The 26,854-nt window shown below is 44.9% G+C and overlaps 1 protein-coding gene across 2 annotated transcripts in view; it reads right to left on the bottom strand.

Moving 5' to 3' along the window:
* LOC115104038 (retinoic acid receptor alpha-like) overlaps window positions 1-26,854 on the bottom strand; it is a 178,397-nt gene that overhangs the window by 33,489 nt on the left and 118,054 nt on the right. The window contains exon 1 of one of the 2 annotated variants that reach the window (XM_029625189.2): window positions 19,202-20,301. The exons of the other annotated variant lie outside the window; for it this stretch is intronic. Within the exon in view, the coding sequence (XP_029481049.1) occupies window positions 19,202-19,376 (175 nt within the window). The 5' untranslated portion in view covers window positions 19,377-20,301. Of the gene's footprint in view, window positions 1-19,201; window positions 20,302-26,854 lie in introns of those variants that run through there. 2 annotated transcript variants of the gene reach the window in all.

Genomic DNA, 26,854 nt, shown 5'->3' with positions numbered 1-26,854 from the left:
AAATGTCTGTTGCCATCCTGTACTTTTCAAAATACTGGGTTTCAGTCATTTAACAATGTATCTAGATTAGAGGTCGACCGATTAAATCGGAATGACCAATTAATTAGGGCCGTTTTCAAGTTTTCATAACAATCGGAAATCCATATTTCTGGACAACGATTTGGCCGATTGTATTATTATTATTTATTTTTTAATTCTTTATTTAACTAGGCAAGTCAGTTAAAGAACACAATCTTAATTTCAATGACGGCCTAGGAACGGTGGGTTAATTGCCTCGTTCAGGGGCAGAACGACAGATTTTTATCTTGTCAGCTCGGGGGATTCAATCTTGCAACCTTACAGTTAACTAGTCCAACCACCTGATTACATTGCACGTCATGAGGAGCCTGCCTGTTACGCGAATGCAGTAAGCCAAGGTAAGTTGCTAGCTAGCATTAAATTTATCTTATAAAAAACAATCAATCATAATCACTAGTTAACTACACATGGTTAATGATATTACTAGTTTATCTAGCGTGTCCTGCGTTGCATATAATCAACGCGGTGCGTATCGTTGCTCCAATGTGTACCTAACCATGAACATCAATGCCTTTCTTAAAATCAATATACAGAAGTATATATTTTTAAACCTGCATATTTAGCTAAAAGAAATCCAGGTTAGCAGGCAATATTAACCAGGTGAAATTGTGTCACTTCTCGTGCGTTCATTGCATGCAGAGTCAGTGTATATGCAACAGTTTGGGCAGTCTAATTTGCCAGTATTTTACGTAATTATGACATAACATTGAAGGTTGTGCAATGTAACAGGAATATTTAGACTTATGGATGCCACCGTATTTCACTGAAATATTAAATGACCTAAGGCTTGTATTTCTGTGTGTTATCATGTTATAACTAAGTCTATGATTTGATAGAGCAGTCTGACTGAGCGATGGTAGGCAGCAGCAGGCTCGTAAGCATTCATTCAAACAGCACTTTCGTGCGTTTGCCAGCAGCTGTTTATGACTTCAAGCCTATCAACTCCCGAGATTAGCCTGGTGTAACCAATGTGAAATGGCTAGCTAGTTAGCGGGGTGCGCGCTAATAGCATTTCAAACGTCACTCGCTCTGATACTTGGAGTGGTTGTTCCCCTTGCTCTGCATGGGCGACACTGCTTCGAGAGTGGCTGTTGTCATTGTGTTCCTGGTTCGAGACCAGGGAGGAGCGAGGAGAGGGACGGAAGCTATACTGTTACACTGGCAGTACTAAAGTGCCTATAAGAACATCCAGTAGTCAAAGGTTAATGAAATACAAATGGTATAGAGAGAAATAGTCCTATAATTCCTATAATACTCATGTTAAAAGGAACCACCAGCTTTCATACATTCTCATGTTTTGAGCAAGGAACTTAAACGTTAGCTTTCTTACATGGCACATATTGAAATTTTACTTTCTTCTCGAACACTTTGTTTTTGCATTATTTAAACCAAATTGAACATGTTTCATTAATTATGTATTATATTAAGTTAAAATAAGTGTTCGTCCAGTATTGTTGCAATTGTCATTATTACAAATACATTTTTTAAATGTTTTTACATTTTTTTAAATCGGCCGATTAATCGGTATCGGCTTTTTTTGGCCCTCCAATAATTGCTATCGGCGTTGAAAAATCATAATCGGTCGACCTTTAATCTAGATACATTTTTTTTAACTGTTCAAAATGTTTTTGTAAATTTGTACAATTTCATATTTGACCCTGGTCATCGAGTTCAGAGTTCATAAACTGAAGCTATGGAAGCCTAGCAATACCAGCTAAGTATAGCAGATGCTACACTAGCTAGCCAGCCTCAGGGGGACAGAAGGAAACCCCAGTGATGCTCCCATTTCTGCTGCTGTGACACGCCAGTGTCTCCCTCTTCTCTCTCTCGCGTGCGCTCCCCCTCTCTCCTAGAGGAGCTCAGGGAACAATGGGCTCAATGATTTCCTCAGACCTGCCCTACTCAGCTCTCTAGTATCTCCCATCTTCCACTTTAAGTCGGCCATCTCTCCCCCCCTCGCCTTTTTCTTCCCCTCCACTGATCGCCCCAGCCAGCCTCTCCAGGGCCCCTCTTCAGAGCCAGAATTAAGAGATATAGGGAGAGAAGAGGAGGAGGGGAGGAGAGTGGGGGTGTTGCTTGGAGCTATTGGTGCTGGCTGACTCACCTGTGTGTGTGTGTGTGTGTGTGTGTGTGTGTGTGTGTGTGTGTGTGTGTGTGTGTGTGTGATAAGGAGAGGGAAAGACTGTCCTGTGTTTTAGAAGAGAATAAATGGCGATGTTCTCTCTTTCGGTACATCTACTTCCAATCACAACAACAACCAATAATTACAACCAATGCTTTTACTACTATACTTAAGCTACAACTGTCATTACAGAACTTAAAGCCATGACAACAATCATCAGGTCTGTAACCACAAACAGCACAGACGCTCCTTTTGCTGCAAAAAAATGACCATCAGTGACCATCAACAACATCTTGAGTTACACTACATTTTTGAAACAGTTTTATTTCTGTTGTTAACACTTTAACCCATTTCTACGACTCAGTTGGGATTTTGGACTCGGGGACATAAGTTAGCGTCTGAGCCGTGGCGCTTGGAGATAACAGCATGGTTTCAACCAACCCCCCTCTACTTCCACCCACCCAGCAGTGTACCATGCCATGTGCCTCAGGAGGTGGGTTACAACTTCTCACAGCCAGCAGCGTGTTGTACCCCAAAGCTGGGCTAGATCGACATCCTTCCTTCCAGCCGTGAGTGTACCATCTGCCTCGGAGCAAGGCTCAGGGCTGGGCTAGAGGGCATTTCTCGGAGTCTGACTGGAGAAGAAGAGACCCCCACGAGGCCTGGTGAAATGCCAGAGCACTCACATCGTTTCATGCATGACTGCAGAGTGGAACGTGCACCAAGGGGCTGGTTGCTGGCTTGTGTCTTTAACACGCCATCTTCTCTGAGGGGGGAAACTGTGACTGGCCACTTGTGTTCTCGATTGTGTCTGGAAAAAGCAATGGTCGGTAGCTATGGGGCAAATAGGGAAATTAATTCCCTGCTTGCAACAGACAAACGTGGTAACCACAAAAAAGTTGAACATTCAAACAAGAATACTAGCGATCGTTGCTAATTGTTTCAGAAAATGTGTCCATACTTTTCAAAAACAAGGGTCTGGAGCAATAGGCTGGGCATATTTTTTATATATATATATATATATATTTTTTACAATCAACAGAAACAGCGTTCCCATTTCCCAAAACAAATCAGGACAGACCTTTAACTAAAAAAACATATGTTCGCAAAACAAATCACTTCAAATGTCTAGAACATACAAGAGTATATTGAAATCATTCAGGGACTAAAGTAACTGAATGGGAGAAAACTGTTATGCTTTTTCTTCATTTTCTGCAAAGCCTTGGAGGCCTCAGTGTGGCTGTGTAATGGTTTTTACTCAGGCATGTACAGAGGCCAGCCGCCGTGGGCAGAAATAGCCAATATCATCGCGTGGCCAAGCTCAGCTGGGTAAGACTCAAGTGACTGCCAGTGGCTCGTCCACTCCTCAGCCAAAACCGACCAGCACCAAATTCCCAACTGAGGCACATTTTTTTTGTTTTGAACGAGGAGAGAAGAGAAGCCAAGACAAGAAAACAAACAGATAAGTGTGGAGAAGGAACACGTGAGATGGGATCAGTCTATATCTGTCTGTCTATTAAAGGCTGAAACCAAAACAGAACAGTTGCTAAAAACAGAGACAACTTTGTCTCCTCCTCCACAACCAAGCTGAGAGGAGGAAATAGGAGCCAAACGGGGAAATGGTTTAATTAGATCAAGATTAGTAATGAGATTAGCCCTGTGTATGTCGAGTATGTGTGTCAAGCGTGTGTGAGTGTGTGTGTGAGCGTACGTGTGGTAAAAACCACCACGAGGGCTGACCCAGGGACCCGGGCCTGGAGTTCAATGGTAACGCCCTGTCCCCTTAATAGAATAAACGTGATAGCTTGATATAGATCTTAGCCCGAAAATACACAGAGGAAACTAATAAACAAACACTAATCTGTTCCGAGTCTGAAACTGATCCAGAGAAGGCATTTTCAGCGCCTCTCTTAACATACAAGCGTTGCTTGGCTTTCTGCATGTTTTTAGATGGCTGACCCTGAAACAGAGCAATGGGCTCTAGTGAAGAGGGAAGAGCTTAGTCCCAGTTCAGGGAGTTGACCTAGAATCAGTCTCACAGTAAAGAGGAAACAGCACAGTCACGACTAACAGTACTGACCTAGGACCAGTCTCTTTTTTAATTTGTGCATTTAACTCGGCAAGCCGGTTAAGAACAGAATTCTTATTTACAAAGGCGGCCTACCCCGGCCAGACCCGGACGACGCTGGGACAATTGTGCGCCGCCCTACGGGACTCCCAATCACGGCCGGATGTGATGCAGCCTGGGTTCGAACCAGGGACTGCAGTGACGCCTCTTGCCCTGAGATGCAGTGCCTTAGACCGCTGAGCCACTCGGGAGCAGTTGCAGCTGAGGGAACTGACCTTGGATAAGTCTGAGACTAGCAATGACAGTTCAGTCACTACTAACATAGCTGAGCTAGGATCAGTAGTAATGTTAGAACAGCCCAGTCACAACTAACAAAACTGAGCTAGGATCAGTAGTAATGTTAGAACAGCCCAGTCACTACTAACATAACTGACCTAGGGCCAGTCTCACAGTTTGTATTAATGAAGAAACAGTACAGCCACGGCTGAGGCGACTGACCTAGGATCAGTGGTAATGTTAAAACAGCCCAGTCACAGTTGAGGAGATCTGCAATCTCTCAGCGACAGCCACTGACCTACATTCAGCTGCAGTGTCTGAGAGAGGGAGGCAGCACTGGGGGATTTCTCCAGAGGTAGGGGTGTGTGTGTGTGTGAGAGAGAGAGAGAGACTGAATGGATATAGGAATGTGTTTGAGTCTTTTAGCAAATGTGTGTGTGCCTCTATAAGTAAGCATGCGTGTGAGACTCAGAACCCGCTTCAACGGCAACACCCTTTCAATTCCCCGAAGCATCTTCAGCGCAGCTTGACTCTCCTACAAGCGCTGTGTCATGTGTATACAGTCATGTGCATCACTGTGTGTATCAACTGTAAATAAGTCTGCAAACGTCTCCCTCCCAAAGGGTACGGCGTTGTTATTCTTCTGTTTAAAAAGGGGCATGTTGAAACGCCTCTAATGTCAATGAGAGTGTTCATTCGTAAAGGACAGACAGAGAGCGAATGTGTGTATCTGAGCGTGTGGAAGGAAGAAGTGTGGGTTGGTTTGTCATAACGAACGAGAACCGACCGTTCACCTACACCCCCCTCACCCCACCCCTCCTGGGATAGACGGGAATGATCACATTCAAAAACCCAGTGGGAGGGTGGGGCTACTGAGCCTGACACCCAAACGGGGACAGTGGCTTTCTGCAGGGCATAAAGGAGAGGAGGGGGAAAAGGGGAAAGGGAGGAAGAGAAGGGTATGACAGGAGAGGTGGAAAGAGGGGACGAGTGAGTGAGAGAGAGACAGAACAGAGGTGGAAGAAAGGGGTTGGGACTGCGAGAAGAGGGGGCCAGGAAGACACCGAGGGGAGTTGGATGTTGGAAGATGGGAGACACCGAGGGGGGTTGGATGTTGGAAGATGGGAGACACCGAGGGGGGTTGGATGTTGGAAGATGGAAGACACCGAGGGGGGTTGGATGTTGGAAGATGGGAGACACCGAGGGGGGTTGGATGTCGGAAGATGGGAGACACCGAGGGGGGTTGGATGTTGGAAGATGGGAGACACCGAGGGGAGTTGGATGTTGGAAGATGGGAGACACAGAGGGTAGTTGGATGTTGGAAGATGGGAGACACCGAGGGGGGTTGGATGTTGGAAGATGGGAGACACCGAGGGGGGTTGGATGTTGGAAGATGGGAGACACCGAGGGAAGTTGGATGTTGGAAGATGGGAGACACAGAGGGGAGTTGGATGAGAGAGACAAAGAAAGAGGAGAAGGGGTCCTGGGTGGCACAACGGTCAAAAGCCCTGCACCACAGTGGGGTTAGATCCCAGGCTGTGTCACAACCATAGGACGGCGCTCAATTGGCCCAGCCCTGTCCGGGGGTAGGGGTTTTCCTTGGCTCATCATTCCTTGGCCGGGCGCCATGAAGCTGACCCTGGTCGTTAGTCGAACGGAGTTTCCTCCGACACCAGGTGCCGTAAACTCCCAAAAATATTTTTGGGGTGAAAAAAAAGAAGGATGAGGGGAGGGAGGGAGAAAGAGGGATAGAATCAAAGTGGTGCAAAGGTCAACTTCCTCAGTGTGGGGAGACGGGTCTGGGGAGAGCAGGGGGGGTTGGGTGTCCGGCTGGCAGGCCGACCGGCTTGGTCTGTTTACACTGTCTTTAGTGTGGCTTAAAACCTACAATCCCTTTAATTAGCTCTTCATTTAAAGAGATACTCCTGTACTTTTGTTTAGGTTTTAGCCGGCGGACCACTTTTTAGCCAAGTGGTCACGGATAATTGCATACTACGTTCACATTGGTGCAGATATGTGCACCGCATCACTTCTCTCCCTTTCGATATTGGCTGTGTTCACTGAGCCGTTGGGCCTGCCCTGCAACCTCAAAGGATAACGCTGGGCAGGCCTCTTGATAGACGTCACTCAAATGCGAGCGGCTGAAGCTCATTGGCTAGAACTCAAATTGCTAGGGAATGGCCCACGTGTGTGTGTGTGGGGGGGGGGGTTGGCACGGCACAGTTTAAAGAAAAACTGGCAATAATTCTGCTCATAGATTATGCATGCATGAACTACACAGACACATCCAGCCCAAAGCGGGAAGTTAAGAAACAACTTTCTTAGTCACCAACAACTGCCACACAGCTTTAACCTAAGGCAACCACGACCCCAAGGTGAAGTGTCTGTGCCTCTGTTAGTATACGGTAAGTAGTGTGTGTGTGTGTGTGTGTGTGTGAGAGATTATAAGTAGAATAAACATGTGAAGATGAGCTTTATCAAAACAGCAGAAATAGTATTATATGATTCTGTCTTTGGGAGGTGACACCAGCCACTATTACATTTGTCACGAGTTGTTTCTCTGGCTCCTTAATCCAAAGTTTGAAGTGCTTACAAACGCTCACCCGAGTCCTCGCTCGAATGAGCGCCTAACTCACGCTGCGTTTTCATCGCCGCTGGTGACTAATGGCATTCTCCATGTTCACACGTTTGCAGATCTGACACAAAAAAAACGCTGTTCCCCCTTAACAGATAAACTTGTGTCTATACTTGATCAGGACAAGTAGCACCACCCCAGTGAGCTATATTGGTTGAACGGCGTCTTTTCAATCAAAAGTACGTCTTTATATCGCGTTGTGGTTATAGGGACCACACCGACCTACTGTAACTTCAGAAGGTATTCAGACCCCTTGACATTTCCCACATTCTGTTAGGTTACAGCCTTATTCAAAAATGTATTACATTGTTTTTGTTTTCTTTTTATTTAATACATTTTAAAATAACAAAATGTGGAAAAAGTCAAGGGGTCTGAATATTTTCCGAAGGCCTCTGGTCAATAACAGTACGCTACATGTTTACACTAGCTCCTCTTACCTACAAGGGCCAGGTAGAGAGACACCTCGATACCGATGCCATTCAGAATCACCCTGACAGATGTCTGTCAACACAACAACAGGAACAAGAGAAGGACACACACGTATTAGTGCATTCTCCTTCCGGGGACTGATACTCCAATCAGCGGTGTACAGGCTACTGTTCGCGAAGACACTTGAGTATGTGCATGGGATCCCTGTGTGAACTGAACCCACGACCTTGGCGTTGCTAGCGCCGTGCTCTTACCAACTGAGCCACACAGTCTCCTGTTCATTACCGCATCGGTTCAGACAGTGGTGTTCAAACGACTCCCCGGGTCGATGGGTTGTTGCGGTAACTCGATGGAGGTTGTCGGCTCATTAGGCTAATGTGCTAATTTGAAGTACCCTACGGAGCTCATCTGCATAATTCATTAACTGGCAGGTGAGAGGGCGACGGGTGCTTTCATGGGATCGGGTTGGCACAGAGTGCGTGTGTGTGTGTGTATGTGTGTTTGGGATTGAGTGTGTGTGGTTACATGTGTTAGTGAGTTTGGAATGGAGTTTTTGGTCTGTGTGCGGATAACCAGTGGTGTTGTAGTACTCGAGTCGAGGACTCGAACATGACTCGTGACTCAGGCTTGGAATCAGAAAATCTCTGAATGTAGCATAAGTTAATAGACTAAATACAGCAGCAAATGTTATAGAGCTGTGTTATCTAGTCATCCCTTAAAATGTGCAACAACGTAACAGAATTTAGATTTCTTTTTAAATGGTTGGACCGTAGCTTTTAGCAGAACCAAGGGACTTGTGACTCAAGTCTAAAGGACTCGGACTCAAACACTGGGGACTTGGGACTCGACATCGAAGTTTGGTGATTTGACTATATCAAATCAAATTGTATTTGTCACATGTGCCGAATACAACAGGTGTAGTAGACCTTACCGTGAAATTCTTACAAGCCCTGAACCAACAATACAGTTCAAGAAATAGTTAAGAAAATATTGACTAAATAAAGTAAAAATACTATTAAAAAAATAACACAATAAAATAACAATACCGAGGCTATATACAGGGGGTACCGGTACCAAGTCAATGTGCCGGGGGTTCAGGTTAGTCGAGGTGATAAGCAGTGGTTACAGGCTGAATCCTCTGACCTTTGACCCTCTCTGGGATTCCTGTTTGACATTATATCCATGATGGGCAGCCACCCTTCCTTTCCACCCCCCTTTGCCCCCATATATCTCCCTTTGCTCACTCCTGATGCCCTCTTCCCCACTGAGCAGACACCACCCCCACCACCACCCATCTTCATTCCCCCCTGGGCCTCCTGCCAGTCCAGGTTTTGGCCGGCAGGCTGTTCTCCCTCCCCTATTTTTACAGCCGCATTTTACAAGCGCTCTTCGGTTTCTCTTTCTTGCCCTCTTTTCCTTGGTGTTTTAACGGCGTGTAAACAGAAGAGAAGACCCCCCCCCCCCACCCACCGTCTGGTCTGCTCTTTCTAAGTGCTGCTCCAACCACGCAAGTTATGCCTGTGTGGAATTCAAGCCTCATGTCCAAATCACATTAGTTAGCGCTTAGCATTAGCAGCACATGTATATTACTTAGTGGTGGTGTTGAGGGAAGCCACTAAGTACAGCCAGGGGAATTCCATGGGAGGGAAGGAATATCATATGGATTGATAGCTGGCTAAGTGTACAGTCTTGGCTGCACCTACATTTATTGTAACCTATACATTTGTAATTTGCTAACCTTTTCGCTATAGCCTACATTTTTTGGAGATTCTTTTTTTATATAAGACTGTTGCATCACCCTTATTTACCTTCACTTCCTTCATTCTATCCGATCACTTATACCATATCCTTCCCTCCTTCCTTCCTACCTTCCTTACTCAGCGCAATCCACACAGAAGAGAGAAAGATAGAATGGAAGTCGGTGGTTTAGGGGTATGCGAGCAGACCAAGCCCACAGGCTGAGAGTGGCTTAGGCAGGTTTATCCACAGCCCAGAAACTGTCAGTGAGCTTGGGCACAGCGTTCTTCAAATCCGCCTTAGCACAGCACAAATAGACATCCATCTCGCTCCAGCTCCCTTCCCTTAGCTCTCCCACTTCTGAGTAAAGTCCCGATCAAGAAAAGGAGACAGAGGACAGAGAGGAGTGGATTATTGAGAGGAAAAACAAACCCTCAGACCAAAACAGACATCAGACACTTTAGGGCTTATTCTAGGCCAAATGCTATAGACCTACATTCCACCACAAGCTAAGCTCGCTGCAACCCAAACACTAACTTGGAGTGGACCGATCCTAATACCAGGGTTCATAGACATTTTGACAGATGGAATTTCATGACTTCTCCGTGACTTTCAACCAGATTTCCATGACCAACAACTGTACGCACAAAGAAAGTCAGGTTATATGTTATGGACACGGGGAGGCTGCTCTCTGAACCCATGTACCATCTCCTGTCACTGAGCAAGACACTTAACCTCCCGCAAAGTAGAACACCTGTTAGGCAACTGTATAAAACACATGTGGTCAACCCTCAATCTGGAGAGCTACTGGGTGTGCAGGCTTTTGATACAGCCCTACTCAAAACACGTCAGAGCCAGATTCTCAAGGTGACCGTCGGTGGAACGTGCAGGGGATGCGCACAAACGGAGATGCACCCGTGTCATTCCCATCCTGGCTGGTGTGTCGATTTTTATTTGACTGCTAAAATAGTACATTACCAGAAATTCATTTCCACGACTTTCCTAAAACATTTTGGATTTGATCATTTTTCTAAACTTTTCCAAGCCTGGAAAACACCATTTTTAAATTCCATTGACTTTCCATGACCGTACAAACCTTATAATACAAACTTATGGACAAAATAGAAAAGTAAGTACACTTGCACAAGTCTTTCATAAAACTTTAACAAACGTAGGTATACTTTTGCATATAGACTACAACCAAACTGGACTTATAAACCCTTTACAAATCCTTACTAAAGTATACCACAAATAATATGCTATAATATTTCATTTCAAGTGAAGGACCCCCGTAGTTCCATTCGAACACTGTCTAGACCACACAGCTGAGGACTAACAGAATCACGGGCCAACCAGCCCAAGCACCAGACGCAACACTCCCAAACTCCCTTCACTAAAACAGACACAGAACAATTCCCAATCTCCACTCTATAATACCAAACACACCGCGCCATATCCTGTACCAGGCAGCACAACAACAGGGCTGTCAGGCCATTAAATCATTAAGTTGTGCAACAACCGTCTGCTAGTAAGTAGACTTAGCACTACCAACAGCCTGTTCAGTGGGAGTTTAAAATGGGAGTTTGTGGTTTCGCTGCAATTAGTTTCCCCCCCCCCTCTTTAAAAGAGGCGGCATGTTAAAAGAAGCAGGCGTGATTGTGGAGCATACTGGCTGGCACAGGGCCTGGGCTCTAGGGTGGAAGATAAGCCGCCCGATGGGTTACGAAATCCTGCCCTCTGGTCCTCTCTCTCTGTCTCTGTGCGGGTGAGGTATATGATGTGATAATGACCGCTAGTGTCTGTCAGCCTTCCCCCGATTACAGAGGAGCTAGACTAATGGTTAGCCTGCAGGTACGGGAGTGTCTGTCAGCCTTCCCCCGATTACAGAGGAGCTAGGCTAATGGTTAGCCTGCAGGTACGGGAGTGTCTGTCAGCCTTCCCCCGATTACAGAGGAGCTAGGCTAATGGTTAGCCTGCAGGTACGGGAGTGTCTGTCAGCCTTCCCCCGATTACAGAGGAGCTAGGCTAATGGTTAGCCTGCAGGTACGGGAGTGTCTGTCAGCCTTCCCCCGATTACAGAGGAGCTAGGCTAATGGTTAGCCTGCAGGTCCCCGATTACAGAGGAGGGAGTGTCTGTCAGCCTTCCCCCGATTACAGAGGAGCTAGGCTAATGGTTAGCCTGCAGGTACGGGAGTGTCTGTCAGCCTTCCCCCGATTACAGAGGAGCTAGGCTAATGGTTAGCCTGCAGGTACGGGAGTGTCTGTCAGCCTTCCCCCGATTACAGAGGAGCTAGGCTAATGGTTAGCCTGCAGGTACGGGAGTGTCTGTCAGCCTTCCCCCGATTACAGAGGAGCTAGGCTAATGGTTAGCCTGCAGGTACGGGAGTGTCTGTCAGCCTTCCCCCGATTACAGAGGAGCTAGGCTAATGGTTAGCCTGCAGGTACGGGAGTGTCTGTCGCCGCCACAGAGGGAACTGTGTGTGTGTGTGGTGTGTGAGCGTGTGTGTGTGCGTGTGCGAGCGTGTGTGCGTGTGGTAAATAAAGTTGAGTCGTACTAAAGATGGGATCATACGTTTTCGGCTGAAATGTGAGATGGGTGTAAGAACCATGAGCACAAGAGGGAAGTGAACGAGACGGAAATCAATTACGTTTCCAAAACGCACTTTACGCGAGGAACTTTTCCAATCCTCGAAAGTGCAAGAGTTTGAGCGTTCCGCAACACAAGAAAGTTGCGCGCTCGGACACTTCACACAACAGTATCTCCTTTGTTTTGGACACAGACCGTTGAAGTTCGAGTAGCCACTTCTGAGTGTGGAGCCCAGCTCTACACAACAGGCTTATTACTCATGGTAAGAGGGGAGGCCCCCGAAACACAGAGCTGCAGCAGCAACAGTAGAGGAGGCCCTCGCTTTAAAAAAAACACAGCTAGATCCTATACCAGCTGGCAATCCCTTAAGAAAGCACTGCACCCCCGTCTCAGACGTCACACACTGCATGACAAAGACGTGGGAGGGGGAGTAGGGCCACACGGCGGCTTTATTGACACACTGTGGCCAAGAGGAGAGTGAGCTACCGCTTTTGTTGACTGCACCGAGTGTCTGCTGCCAGACTGCTTATTCCTCGCGTCTCTTAAAAATGCAGAGCCAGGCTACTACTGGTCGGCCAAACCACGGAAACACCGAGCAGACGCTGCCAGCCATGTTGGGCTGTTGGCAGGTTCAGAGAGGCCGCCCGCCTGACTGTCCGCGAGATCTGCATTTGACAGCGGGTCTCTGCCACGCAAACTGCAACCCCCGAAAAGCCACAGTAGGCCAAGTAGACCGGAACATTCTTTTTACGACCCCTTCCTTTTCTTCTCACTCCCTGCTTCCTCGTTTTCTGGCTGTCCCTTGCACCCTCTCTCGCTTCCTCTCTTGTCGTCTTTCACTTACCACGCTTTTCATCCCCCCCCTCTGTCTTTCCTTCTCTCCACTTCCTCCTTGCCGGGTGATCGTTCCCTGCCGGCGCGGCGCTGTCCATGGGAAACAATTAAACGCCACATGGTCTTCCTTAGTACGGACTTCCTTTCTGAGGCGGCACAGGAGTGCTGTGACGGCCATCAGGCTCCCAGCAGCCAGCCACACACACACACACACACACCTAGAGCCCCTAGACCAGAGGCAGCTGGAGGAATCTAGGCAGGCAGCTGGAGAGGGAAATTCAAAGTGACACGGTTTCCTCTTTGGATGCCAGGACTTTTTAAAGATGAATGACACGCCACCAAACCAGACTTGACTGTGCTTGTCTTTCCGCATGCTCGCTAATGCAATGTAAAAGCTAAATATAACTTACGGTGAAGACGTGGACATAAAGGTAGACTTAGTCCAGGAATTGAGGAGATGGGCTGAAAGTCTAACAAACTCATTTCCTTTGGCCAACAGAGTGAAGAACAACAGTGTAATAATTATTGAAGCCTGGGTGCCCGTTTTGTTTCTGCTCAACTCCCAATGGAATTGTCATGACAAAATGTTTACCTTGCCAATGGAGTAAGCAAAAGCACACACACAGATATGGGACCAGGCTATCAACGTCCTGGTCTGTGGTTATACTCCAGGCTCTAAAGGGCCGTCTCATTCCAGGCTCCAGTCTCCTCCCCTGCCTGCAAGACTCTTCTCTGGGCAGCAGCAGCAGTCGGGCATGATGGAGGACATTTCAAACAGCCTGTGATTGACGTGCCGTGCCCCGAGTTCCGTTGTGCTGGGTGGTGCCTCTCGCTGCCCGGATGAGGTGTGGGGACTTTGCCAACAGTGGAGGCAAGGGTGCTTGAGTTGAGTACCCACTTTTACTAGGCGTTGCTCACACACTCCAACAAGGATTTTTCATTTTCTTTTTTTAAAGGGGAGCGCATTCATGCCAGGGAAAGTGTCTGAGCTCGCTCAGGCATCGAGGCTATCCAATCACAGGTGTCAGTCACTACCTCAAGGAGAACACTGATAAAACAGACAGACTTGGTGGCTTATTCCCCTCCCCGTCCTATCCTAAGACAAACAATATCACTCAATTCAATAATAATAGTTAAGTCTTGCTTTAATAAAACCCATCCCAAATAGACGTTGTTTTAAACAAAAGACACTAAAGTGTCTGTCAACCCAACGACTTCCATTCTACGCCAAAGTGACCTACACTGACGTGGGAACGGCTTGGGGGGGAGACTTAAGCTCAAAATAACCATGCTTTCTGACTCGAGTGCTCTGGGGGATTATCCCGAGGAGGGCTGAAGTAAATGGCACTTCACTCAATAGCACTTTACTGCCGGGACTGAATGGCTGTCTACCTCTTTGTGAGCTGCGATTGCCACAGGTTTGTTTTGGCATGAAATGGTCGGCGGCAGGGTGCCCGGCAAACATTCCTGAATCGAATGGGGGCTTCTCTTCCTTTCAAAAAGTCTGGCAAAAGCTGGGGCTATAGTTCAATTTAGCAAGGTGGCTGCTGCATATTTGGTGAGTGTTGCTGTGCGCACAAAACAACATAGTTAGTCATCCTCAGCCTTCACACAGAGCACAATATGAGCGAGAGCGAGAGAGATGGTGGGGGCAAAGCAACTTTGCACTGGGCCCGTCTCCACATCAAAGTTTGTCTGGATCTCTGAGCTGTTTTTAAAGTTGCACTATGCAGAAATCGCTCTGCGATTTCCTGGTTCCTAATACTCTAATAGTTTCAGTTCATTTGACAATATAAGCTAGTATTGTGTAGAGAAGCATTGTACCATAAAAACTGTTATGAACTATATCTTTTTTAAGTTGTTTGAAGCTGGTGTACAAAACCAAAATAAGACACAAAAACAAAACTTAAGAACGGGAAGAAATAGTGCACATAGAACAGATCGACAACTCACATTTTGAGTGGCGCAGCATTCTAAGGCACTGCATTTCAGTGCTAGAGGCATCACTACAGACCTTGGTTCGATTCCAGGCTGTATCATAGTAGGCTGTGATTGAGAGTCCCATAGGGCGGAGCACAATTGGCCCAGCTTCGTCCGGGTTAGGGCGTCATTGTAAATAATCATTTGTTCTTAACTGACTTGCCTAGATAAATAAAGGTTAAATAAATTCTATGTGAATTTGGTCGGATCGTCCAAAAAGTCACATAAGACTGGGAGGCTGATATCCCTGGGTCTTGTTCAGAAGGGCACACGTATAGTAGGGCTGGGTCATACACCATCTAATTTGTGTTTTTGTGCGATATTCCAAATACCTATATTGGCAAGAATCAACGTTCAAATTTTTTCTCGTTCATATGAGTGTTTATGTCCTCTTGTTCTCCTGTCTTTTTGGTCTCGTCTCCTGTGCTCCTTCTGTGCTGCGTGCAATGGCTTATAGGCTGTGCACCTTCCAATTCTCACACACACACACACACACACACACACACACACACACACACACACACACACACACAAAGCCCCTCCACCTGCCACTCACAACAACAAAGATTAAAAATCCCTCCTTCCTCTCTGACAAGCGGATACAACTCACTATTTGCATTTGAGTTTTGGTCCAACGGAGTCGTTGCTCATATGGCCACCGAAGCAGATTGAAACACTATTTTACTGTAATAACAGAGAAGTTATCCTTTCTAAAGATACCCCTTTTTATGCCTCAACTCCTGGAATGGCAAGCAGAGCAGACGCTACCAAAACGAGAGTATCAATGAACATTGATTCTGGAAAACGTATGCTCAGTTTGTCACACGCGGCAGTGCGGTGCCTACTACCGCTAGCAGCATTATAGCCAAAGACTTCTAAAACAGACTACACAGCTCGTATAAATGTGCAATAAGCATAAAGCACTAATATTAGCTGGCTACTCACGAGCATGTGGGCTTGAGAGGTTGTTTATGAGACCTGCGTTCATGTTCTATAATGCCCACTGAAAGAAATGATTATGAGTGGTTCAGGTTGTTTAAACAAAAAGGGGCATTTTCATAAAGAGACTTGAAATCCAGATCAGTGATTATGAGGTGAAAGGCTCATCTTTTAGGCCATAGTCGCCCAACGTTTTGCAACGCAAAACAGTCATCTACTTGTCGGACAAGTTCACGTCTGCAAGAACTCCCCTGTTCCATTCATTTCCAAAACGTTTTGTCTCTACTGAACAGGACCCTGGTTTGTGACTCAACGCAACACCCTGTTGGGATCCCAGCAGTGTTGTTCTCTCATGGGGACATTGCTATTATGGGAGACCTTCAAAGAGCGGCTCTGACTGTCTGACTGACTCAGCTGAAACTGAGAAAGGGCTCTGGTCAACTTTCACTCTCCATGACCACAACAAGCAACTATCAATATCAAAATAGACCTAAAAGTGTAGGGATGAGCATGCTACAAAAATATCTCTCGGAGTTTAAAATGAAAGATACCCAAGTTAAGAACAAGCTTTTTTCAGATTGTAGAATATATATAGTAGAATATATATATATACACATATATATATACAGTTGAAGTCAGACGTTTACATACACTTAGGTTGGAGTTATTAAAACTCATTTTTCAACCACTCCACAAATTTCTTGTTAACAAACTATAGCTTTGGCAAGTCGGTTAGGACATCTACTTTGTGAATGACACACAAGTCATTTTTCCAACAATTGTTTACAGACAGATTATTTCACTTATAATTCACAGTATCACAATTCCAGTGGGTCAGAAGTTTACATACACTAAGTTGACTGTGCCTTTAAACAGCTTGGAAAATTCCAGAAAATTATGTCATGGCTTCAGAAGCTTCCGATAGGCTAATTGACATAAGAGATGTACCTGTGGATGTATTTCAATGCCTACCTTCAAACTCAGTGTTTCTTTGCTTGATATCATGGGACAACCAAAAGAAATCAGCCAAGGCTTCAGAAAGGAAATTGTAGACCTTCACAAGTCTTGTTTATCCTTGGGAGCAATTTCCAAACGCTTGAAGGTACCACGTTCATCTGTACAAACAATAGTACGCAAGTATAAACACCATGGGAGCACTCAGCTGTCATACTGCTCAGGAAGGAGATGCGTTCTGTCCCCTAGAGATGAACGTACTTTGGTGTGAAAAGTGCAAATCAATCCCAGAACAACAGTAAAGGACCTTGTGAAGATGCTGGAGCAGACCGGTACAAAATTATCCAGTCCTATATCAACATAACCTGAAAGGCTGCTCAGCAAGAAAGAAGTCACTGCTCCAAAACCGCCATACAAAAAGCCAGACTACGGTTTGCAACTGCACATGGGGACAAAATATTGTACTTTTTGGAGAAATGTCCTCTGGTCTGATGAAACAAAAATAGAACTGTTTGGCCACAATGACCATCGTTATGTTTGGAGGAAAAAGAGGGAGCTTTGCAAGCCGAAGAACACCATCCCAACCATGAAGCACGGGGGTGGCAGCATCATGTTGTGGGGGTGCATTGCTGCAGGAGGGACTGGTGCACTTCACAAAATAGATGGCATCATCTAGATGGCAACATCTCAGGAAGTTAAAGCTTGGTCTTCCAAATGGACAATGACCCCAAGCACACTTCCAAAGTTGTGGCAAAAATGGCATAAGGACAACAAAGTCAAGGTATTGGAGTGGCCATCACAAAGCCCTGACCTCAATCCTATAGACAATGTGTGGGCAGAACTGAAAAAGCGTGTGCGAGCAAGGAGTCCTACAAACCTGACTTAGTTACATCAGCTCAGTCAGGAAGAATGGGCCAAAATTCACCCAACTTATTGTGGGAAGCTTGTGGAAGGCTACACAAAATATTTGACCCAGGTTAAACAATTTAAAGGCAATGCTACCAAATATGAACTGAGTGTATGTAAACTTCTGACCCACTGGGAATGTGATGAAAGAAATAAAACACTCTCTCTACTATTATTCTGACATTCCACATTCTGAATATAAAAAGTGGTGATCCTAACTGACCTAAAACAGGGATTTTTTTAAATACTAAGATTAAATGTGAAAAACCGAGTTTAAATGTATTTGGCTAAGGTGTATGTAAACTTCCCGACTTCAACTGTATATACTTTTTTACTGTGGGCGCCACCACATTATCTTTGAGCTTAGGGCTAAATCCTAACCTCTCTCCGTGTCTTCCTGAACCTCTTTGCACCCCCATCCGAGGGGCATAAATACTTTGGTCAATTGTAGCCATCTCCATTAGAAAGCAGAGCTGAGCCAGTGAACAAATGATCCCTCCGACGGGCTTACACAAGCTTAGCATTGTTGACATGTCCGAACAATCGCCGGAGGACCGAGTTTCCAGGCAGACTATGACCATCAAAACGTCACACACGTTGCACTGTGAGCCCATAGCAGGGATTTTGTGTTACATGGGTGACTCAAGCACGACTCATTCCACATTTACCATTGATAGCCTGGCGTTGTTTTCGAATTGACAATCTAATTGAATGTTAGGATGGAAAAGTAGTGTATCAAGGGCAAAACATCATCAACCATTGTGATAGGTGACCTCTAAAAGCGCTGAAGCGTGAATTTGGGCAAAATTGTTCCATCATCACACTTCTTGTGAATTTGGAGCAGACATGTTCTAAATATAAACCTAGTTTCTCCTCATAAGTCACAGACACTGACTTGTTGGCTACGATAAAAAAAAAAAAAAAAGATGAATGATTCAGCATGTTACCAATACATTACCTTACTATCCTACATATGGTCATTGGACATTAGACTCCACTGAAGGCTGTAAAAAAAAAATGCAAGCAAAGAACTGCAAGGATTGTGTATCTATTTGGTCATACTGATCATTAAAGATCATTGAAAATGTACTTGTTTGGCAAAGTTACGCGATACAGTCAAGTCTACATTTTTCTCCCACGTGAGAAAGTAGGCCTAAGCTTTATATAGCACGTCGTTGTATACATAAACACTAGTATAGCAACACAGACATGGCCACATCGTAATGAGTCACACGGGGCCTCAAGCATGGCATGGTTTACGTTTTTGCAAGCAATGTAATACGGCGGCGAGAATGGATTTGCCACAACGTTACCTGTGATGTTGCAAATAGATTCTACATGTTTTTGCAAAGATAAACTGTTGCAGGGCGACATAACGTGACGAGTTGGCTGAGAATACCAATTCAGATGAATTAAATCAAGTAAAAACTGTCGACAAAGGTAAATTTGGCCTACATGCAATAACTTCAAACAGAGACAGAGCATGAAGCCTACGGAAGAGTGAAACATAACAACTTGGAGTAATGCTTTTGCTCATATCGCCCAACAATCAATATCTACGGATTACATTATGTATGCGCCTTTGGTACATGCATGATTTCTTACGACAATCAATTACTGCTTGGTCAAGAACAAGTAAAGTGGAAAGTAACATACAGTGGTTTGATCCATTCCAGTGTTGATTTCTGATGGACGAACTGAAGGGACGGTGCGCCGCAGGTACGAGGCTCTTATCGGGGATTAGACATCCTCGGTTCTGGTGGAAGTAATCCATAGTTAAAAAACGGTTCGGACTAGGGGTGAGTCCCACCACATCCTCACTGTCGTACATCACGCAAAACGAGCTGCAAGCCCGAAATAGACAGCAACTGTCCTCTGATCTCCTCCGGTTCGAATAAAGAAGACGAGAGAGGGGTTTTCAAAAACACCGAGCGCAACGAGGGATGTCATCACATGTCGCAGGGAAAGAACGCATCAGAGGGTGTCCTCCCCAACAGAGTTGTAACAACATTACAACAACGTAACAACTTCTTGTTCTCCAGCCCGCGCGATAAAGTGACGCAACCGACCTATATTGTGGTTTAATTCAGTGGGCACAAACTGTTGTGATTATGAAAAAAAGAACTACACCCAAAAAATTATAAATGTTAAAACAAATGATTTCGTCTGTTATTTGCTCGGCTCGTTTTGGGAATATGAGTCCACGATTCACTGTTGTTGAATGGTGTTTCCAAAGCTGTAGACCAACTCGGGCGACACATGGATTCAAGTGGACCACGCTATCCCCCGTCGATCTGCCTTGTCCTTCCAATGCAAGCATGTGTGGAATACAAGTCCCATAGAAAAGTCGTCTATGACAACTTCTTGTCCATCACGCTCCCACCGTCAGTTACGTGTCCCCCCCAATCTCATATTTAGAGATACAGTACCGTATGTTGCCTCAACAACCGAATCAAGTAGAAATATGTATATCAATTCCAAATCACCCCTACCACGGCAACACCAGAACGGATAACATGTCCAGGAGTAATATCCGATCTCTTCGATAGACGACGGAGAGCGCTATACTAAGTTCATCTCAAATACAACAGGCTTAAAATTCGTCGAGAATATGTTGAGCATCCTGTTGTTTTCGTGATCGCTGCGTTACATAAGGACACTTGACGGCCGGCGTCCATGTCTTGTGAAGAGACCTCTGCTCACAGTTCATTCGGTTTCCAAATCCTGCCCTGCAATTTTTTTTGTGTTTTTTTTTGTGTGACGAGTTTCAGCAGCTGCGTTTTAGCTCCACCTACCCAGCCTCACTTTTCCGTCCTTAAATCCTCAGTTGGGTGTCTAAAACCGGAAGCATCCCGTTTAGGGGGAAAGGATAACAGAAGAGACGAAGCCCGTAAAACGACGCCTGCTACCTTAGGTTATCCTTCCTCTGGCTATGGCCAAATGTAACGTTCTCAGTTTGTAAATCATAGAGGGGAGGGGAGGGAGGTATTTGATGTTGTTGAAGGTGTTCACCAGATCTATACCAAGTATCTATTCTGCATGAGATTTGAAGTGGAACATGACAATTACATGATACTAACAGCCCTAATTGATCTAATGACTGTAGTGGGACTTGACAGCAACTGGGTGGTATTTAAAAAAATAAAAATAATATAATGACTGAAGTCGGCCAATGGCCCTTTAAAAGTGCACTATGCCGAAATCGTTGTGCCATCTAAACAGCTTTGAAATATATTTTCCATAACCAAAAATATTGTACACTGAACAAAAATATAAACGCAACATGTAAAGTGTTGGTGCCATGTTTCATGAGTTGAAATAAAATACCCCAGAAATGTTCCATACACTCAAAAAACGTATTTCTCTCCAATTCAGTGCACAAATTAGTATACATCCCTGTTAGAGATCATCTCTCCTTTGCCAAGATAACCCATCCACCTGACAGGTGTGGCATATCACGAAGCTGATTTAATCAGCATGATCATTACACGGGGCGGCAGGGTAGCCTAGCGTTGAACTAGTAACCGAAAGGTTGCAAGTTCAGATCCCCGAGCTGACAAAGTACAAATCTGCCATTCTGCCCCCGAACAGGCAGTTGTTCCTCATTGAAAATAAGAACTTGTTCTTAACTGACTTGCCTAGTTTAATGAAGGTTTCAAAATGTTCTCAGTTTGTAAATGGGGACAATAAAAGACCACTAAAATGTGCAGTTTTGTCACACAACACAATGCCACAGAAGTTTTCATGGAGCATGCAATTGGCATGCTGGCTGCAGGAATGTCCACCAGAGCTGTTGCCAGATAATTTGATGTTAATTTCTCTACCATAAGCCGCTTCCAATATCGTTTTCGAGAATTTGGCAGTACGTCCAACTGGCCTCACAACCCCAGAGCAAATAAAATAAAATGTTATTGGTCACATACACATGGTTAGCAGATGTTATTGCGAGTGTAGCGAAATGCTTGTGCTTCTAGTTCCGACAGTGCAGCAATTTTTAATTTTTAATTTCACCTTTATTTAAATAGGACATGGTGGCGAAGTAAATAAAATATAGCAATTAAAACACTGGAATGGTAGATTTGACAGTAGACGAGTGTGCAAAGTAGAAATACTGGTGTGCAAAGGAGCAAAATAATTAAATAAATACAGTAGGGGAAGAGGTAGTTGTTTTGGCTATTTATAATGGGCTATGTACAGGTGCAGTGATCTGTGAGCTGCTCTGACAGCTGGTGCTTAAAGCTAGTGGGGGAGATAAGTGTTTCCAGTTTCAGAGATTTTTGTAGTTCGTTCCAGTCATTGGCAGCAGAGAACTGGAAGGAGAGGCAGCCAAAGCAGCAATTGGCTTTGGGGGTGACAAGTGAGATATACCTGATGGAACGCTTGCTACGGGTGGGTGCAGCTATGGTGACCAGCGAGCAGAGATAAGGCGGGACTTTACCTAGCAGGGTCTTGTAGATGACCTGGAGCCAGTGGGTTTGGCGACGAGTATGAAGCGAGGGCCAGCCAACGAGAGTGTACAGGTCGCAGTGGTGGGTAAGTATATGGGGCTTTGGTGACAAAACGAATGGCACTGTGATAGACTGCATCCAATTTGTTGAGTAGGGTGTTGGAGGCTATTTTGTAAATGACATCGCCAAAGTCGAGGATCGGTAAGATGGTCAGTTTTACGAGGGTATGTTTGGCAGCGTGAGTGAAGGAGGCTTTGTTGCGAAATAGGAAGCCAATTCTAGATTTAACTTTGGATTGGAGATGTTTTGTTTGAGTCTGGAAGGAGAGTTTACAGTCTAACCAGACACCTAGGTATTTGTAGTTGTCCACATATTCTAGTTAGAACCGTCCAGAGTAGTGATGCTGGACGGGCAGGCAGGTGCAGGCAGCAACCGGTTGAAGAGCATGCATTTAGTTTTACTTGCATTTAAAAGCAGTTGGAGGCCACGGAAGGAGAGTTGTATGGCATTGAAGCTCGTCTGGAGGGTTGTTAACACACTGTCCAAAGAAGGGCCAGATGTATACAGAATGGTGTTGTCTGCATAGAGGTGGATCAGAGACTCACCAGCAGCAAGAGCGACATCATTGATATATACAGAGAAGAGAGTCGGCCCAAGAATTTAACCCTGTGGCACCCCCATAGAGACTGCCAGAGGTCCGGACAACAGACCCTCAGATTTGACACAGTGAACTCTGTCGGAGAAGTAGTTGGTGAACCAGGCGAGGCAATCATTTGAGAAACCAAGACTGAGTCTGCCGCTGAGGATGTAGTGATTGACAGAGTCGAAAGCCTTGGCCAGGTCAATGAATACGGCTACACAGTATTGTTTCTTATCGATGGCGGTTAAGATATCGTTTACAACCTTGAGCGTAGCTGAGGTGCACCCATGACCAGCTCTGAAATCAGATTGCATAGCGGAGAAGGTACGGTGGGATACGAAATGGTCGGTAATCTGTTTGTTAACTTGGCTTTCGAAGACCTTAGAAAGGCAGGGTAGGATAGATATAGGTCTGAAGCAGTTTGGGTCAAGAGTGTCCCTCCCCTTTGAAGAGAGGGATGACCGCAGCTAATATCTAACATGTAATCTAACAATTTCCCAACAACTACCCAAAACACATAAATCTAAGTAAAGGAATGGAATAAGAGTACATACATATAATATAGGGGGTATTTGATGTTGTTGACCACGTATATGGCGTCGTGTGGGCGATCTGTTTGCTGATGTCAACGTTGTGAACAGAATGCCCCATGGTGGAGTTGGGGTTATGACATGGGCAGGCATAAGCTATGGACAACAAACACAATTGCATTTTATCGATGGCAATTTGGATGCACAGAGATACCGTGACAAGATCTCGAGGCCCATTGTCGTGCCATTCATCTGCTGCCGTCACCTCATGTATCAGCATGATAATGCACGGCCCCATGTCGCAAGGATCTGTACACAATACATGGAAGCTAAAAATGTCCCAGTTCTTCCATGGTCTGCATGCTCACAAGACATGTCACCCATTGAGCATGTTTGGGATGCTCTGGATTGACGTGTACGACAGCGTGTTCCACTTGCCGCCAATATCCAGCAACTTCGCCCAGCCATTGAAGAGGAGAGGGTCAATATTCCACAGGCCACAATCAACAGCCTGATAAGGAGATGTGTCACGCTATATGAGGCAAGATAAATAAAGGTTACATTTATTTAAAAATATTTATTTTTTAAAGAATATTGGTGGTCACACCAGTTACTGACTGGTTTTCTGATTTATGACCTTTCTATTTGTTTTTAAAGGTATTTGTGGCCAAAAGATGCATATCTGTATTCACAGTCATGTGAAATTCCTTATATGAACTGTATCTAAGTAAAAACTTTGAATTTGTTGCATTTCTATTTTTGTTCAGTATATTTTCAGCTGTTTGAAGCTGGTCTACAAAACCGGGGGTAATTTTTTTATTTTAAATTTAACTAGGCAAGTCAGTTAATTAAGAACAAAATCTTATTTACAATGACGGCCTACACCGGCCAAACCCGGACAACGCTGGGCCAATTGTGTGCCGCCCTATGGGCCTCCCAATCCCGGTCGGTTGTGATACAGCCTGGAATCGAACCAGGGTGTCTGTAGTGTCGCCTCAAACACTGAGATGCAGTGCCTTAGACCCCTGCGCTACTCGGGGCCCCGAGACGCAAAAACAAAACGTAAGAACATTAAGCATAGAAATAGCACACAGAGAACAGATTTACCACTTTTTAGACTTGCTTTAAATGAGAATTACAGAGCCTGAACTTATATTTCTATGTGAATTTGGTCAGGTCGCCCCAAAAAAATTCATATTGCAGCTTTAATAAAGTTTAATTCTATTCAAAAACAAAAAAAGGTTTGAACAGTTTAAAATATGAGTGACAAATCAGTAGTGTTAAGCCTGAATGCAAAATCATTTATTTACTGAAAACAAGTGTGGCGGCTGTTGTTCTGAGACAAAACAAGACACTTGTCAATATTGTTCAACCTTTCCATCCATCCCTGTCCCTGTACCGTAAATACGCCCATTGACTGCCCACCAATTACACACACACACCTTTCACAGTGCAGCTGAACTCTCTGTGAACCCAACAAACCAGGCAAAAGCCTCACCTCGTGCTGGCCCAACACACGCTCAACTTCTCACTTCGCTCCTCTGCACCTTGCAACTAGAATCACCCCAATGTTCTCCTGTAATCCGGTAGGAAGTCCCCCCCTCCTCCTTGGTTTCACTTTCACTGGGCAGGTTGCACACACACTTGCTAGGGGGTAGAGCAGTGTACACATAAGGCAATGAATAGTCAAGTCGTGGCGCCACTCTGCATCAGTCAACGAGCTAAACCAAGGTTGCTGTCAGCGAGTGAAAGATGGCCACATTCGTAAGCAGAACAATGTATCAACCTATTCTTTAATGCCTTGGCTGATCCCATTTTTTCCCTTGACGTGAAAGTGCCTGGGTATTGATTTTCGTCAGTTTAAAATATTAGCTGCTCGGGATAAAAGACCACACATCAAATAAATACACATTTGTTAATTGATAGGAGGCATTAAATCCATTGAGAGTGGCGGCAGGGGTGCTAGCCACAGATATGGGCCCTTTCATAGGATATTACAATTTCCTGATGGGTATGTAAGCGAGCGAGCAGTGCCTGGCAAGTTGCGAAATGAAAATTGACTTCATTGTAAATGTACGACAAAGCAATTTGCTATTATTTACACTTACATCATTGCCTTTGGCTTTAGCCCAGTTTTCCTGTTACCATTTCACAACATCATTTCGTTCGAGGTCAGTTGATGATTAAGTATAGAAACACGTCTTGCACAACAAGAAATTCAGGAAAGTGGAACAGCCAAATATTGCCTTTGTTTCTGAGACACTGCTCAGAGCTCTCATAGGGTCGAGGTGAAGGCCTACAATGTAACAGTCACATGTGCACACAGTCTGTCTGACCTTTGACAGATTCAAATCACATGTTATTTGTCACCTGCGCTGAATATAACTGGTGTAGACTATACCGTGAAATGCTTGCTTTATGAGCCCTTCCCAATGATGCAATGTTTAAAAATAATAAAACTAGTAACACAAGAGAAATCAAATAAAACACAAGACTGGAGCAATATACGGGAGTACCAGTACCAAATCAATGTGCAGACATACAAGTTATTTGAGGTAGATACAGTGCCTTGCGAAAGTATTCCCCCTTGAACTTTGCGACCTTTTGCCACATTTCAGGCTTCAAACATAAAGATAAAAAACTGTATTTTTTTGTGAAGAATCAACAACAAGTGGGACACAATCATGAAGTGGAACGACATTTATTGGATATTTCAAACTTTTTTAACAAATCAAAAACTGAAAAATTGGGCGTGCAAAATTATTCAGCCCCCTTAAGTTAATACTTTGTAGCGCCACCTTTTGCTGCGATTACAGCTGTAAGTCGCTTGGGGTATGTCTCTATCAGTTTTGCACATCGAGAGACTGACATTTTTTCCCATTCCTCCTTGCAAAACAGCTCGAGCTCAGTGAGGTTGGATGGAGAGCATTTGTGAACAGCAGTTTTCAGTTCTTTCCACAGATTCTCAATTGGATTCAGGTCTGGACTTTGACTTGGCCATTCTAACACCTGGATATGTTTATTTTTGAACCATTCCATTGTAGATTTTGCTTTATGTTTTGGATCATTGTCTTGTTGGAAGACAAATCTCTGTCCCAGTCTCAGGTCTTTTGCAGACTCCATGAGGTTTTCTTCCAGAATGGTCCTGTATTTGGTTCCATCCATCTTCCCATCAATTTGAACCATCTTCCCTGTCCCTGCTGAAGAAAAGCAGGCCCAAACCATGATGCTGCCACCACCATGTTTGACAGTGGGGATGGTGTGTTCAGGGTGATGAGCTGTGTTGCTTTTACGCCAAACATAACATTTTGCATTGTTGCCAAAAAGTTCAATTTTGGTTTCATCTGACCAGAGCACCTTCTTCCACATGTTTGGTGTGTCTCCCAGGTGGCTTGTGGCAAACTTTAAACGACACTTTTTATGGATATCTTTAAGAAATGGCTTTCTTCTTGCCACTCTTCCATAAAAGCCAGATTTGTGCAATATACGACTGATTGTTGTCCTATGGACAGAGTCTCCCACCTCAGCTGTAGATCTCTGCAGTTCATCCAGAGTGATCATGGGCCTCTTGGCTGCATCTCTGATCAGTCTTCTCCTTGTATGAGCTGAAAGTTTAGAGGGATGGCCAGGTCTTGGTAGATTTGCAGTGGTCTGATACTCCTTCCATTTCAATATTATCGCTTGCACAGTG

Source organism: Oncorhynchus nerka, linkage group LG21 (genome assembly GCF_034236695.1).
Source record: "Oncorhynchus nerka isolate Pitt River linkage group LG21, Oner_Uvic_2.0, whole genome shotgun sequence".
Classification (NCBI taxonomy): Eukaryota; Metazoa; Chordata; class Actinopteri; order Salmoniformes; family Salmonidae; genus Oncorhynchus; species Oncorhynchus nerka.
Note: the sequence above shows the minus strand (reverse complement) of the source record. Positions and strands in the feature narration are given on the sequence as shown.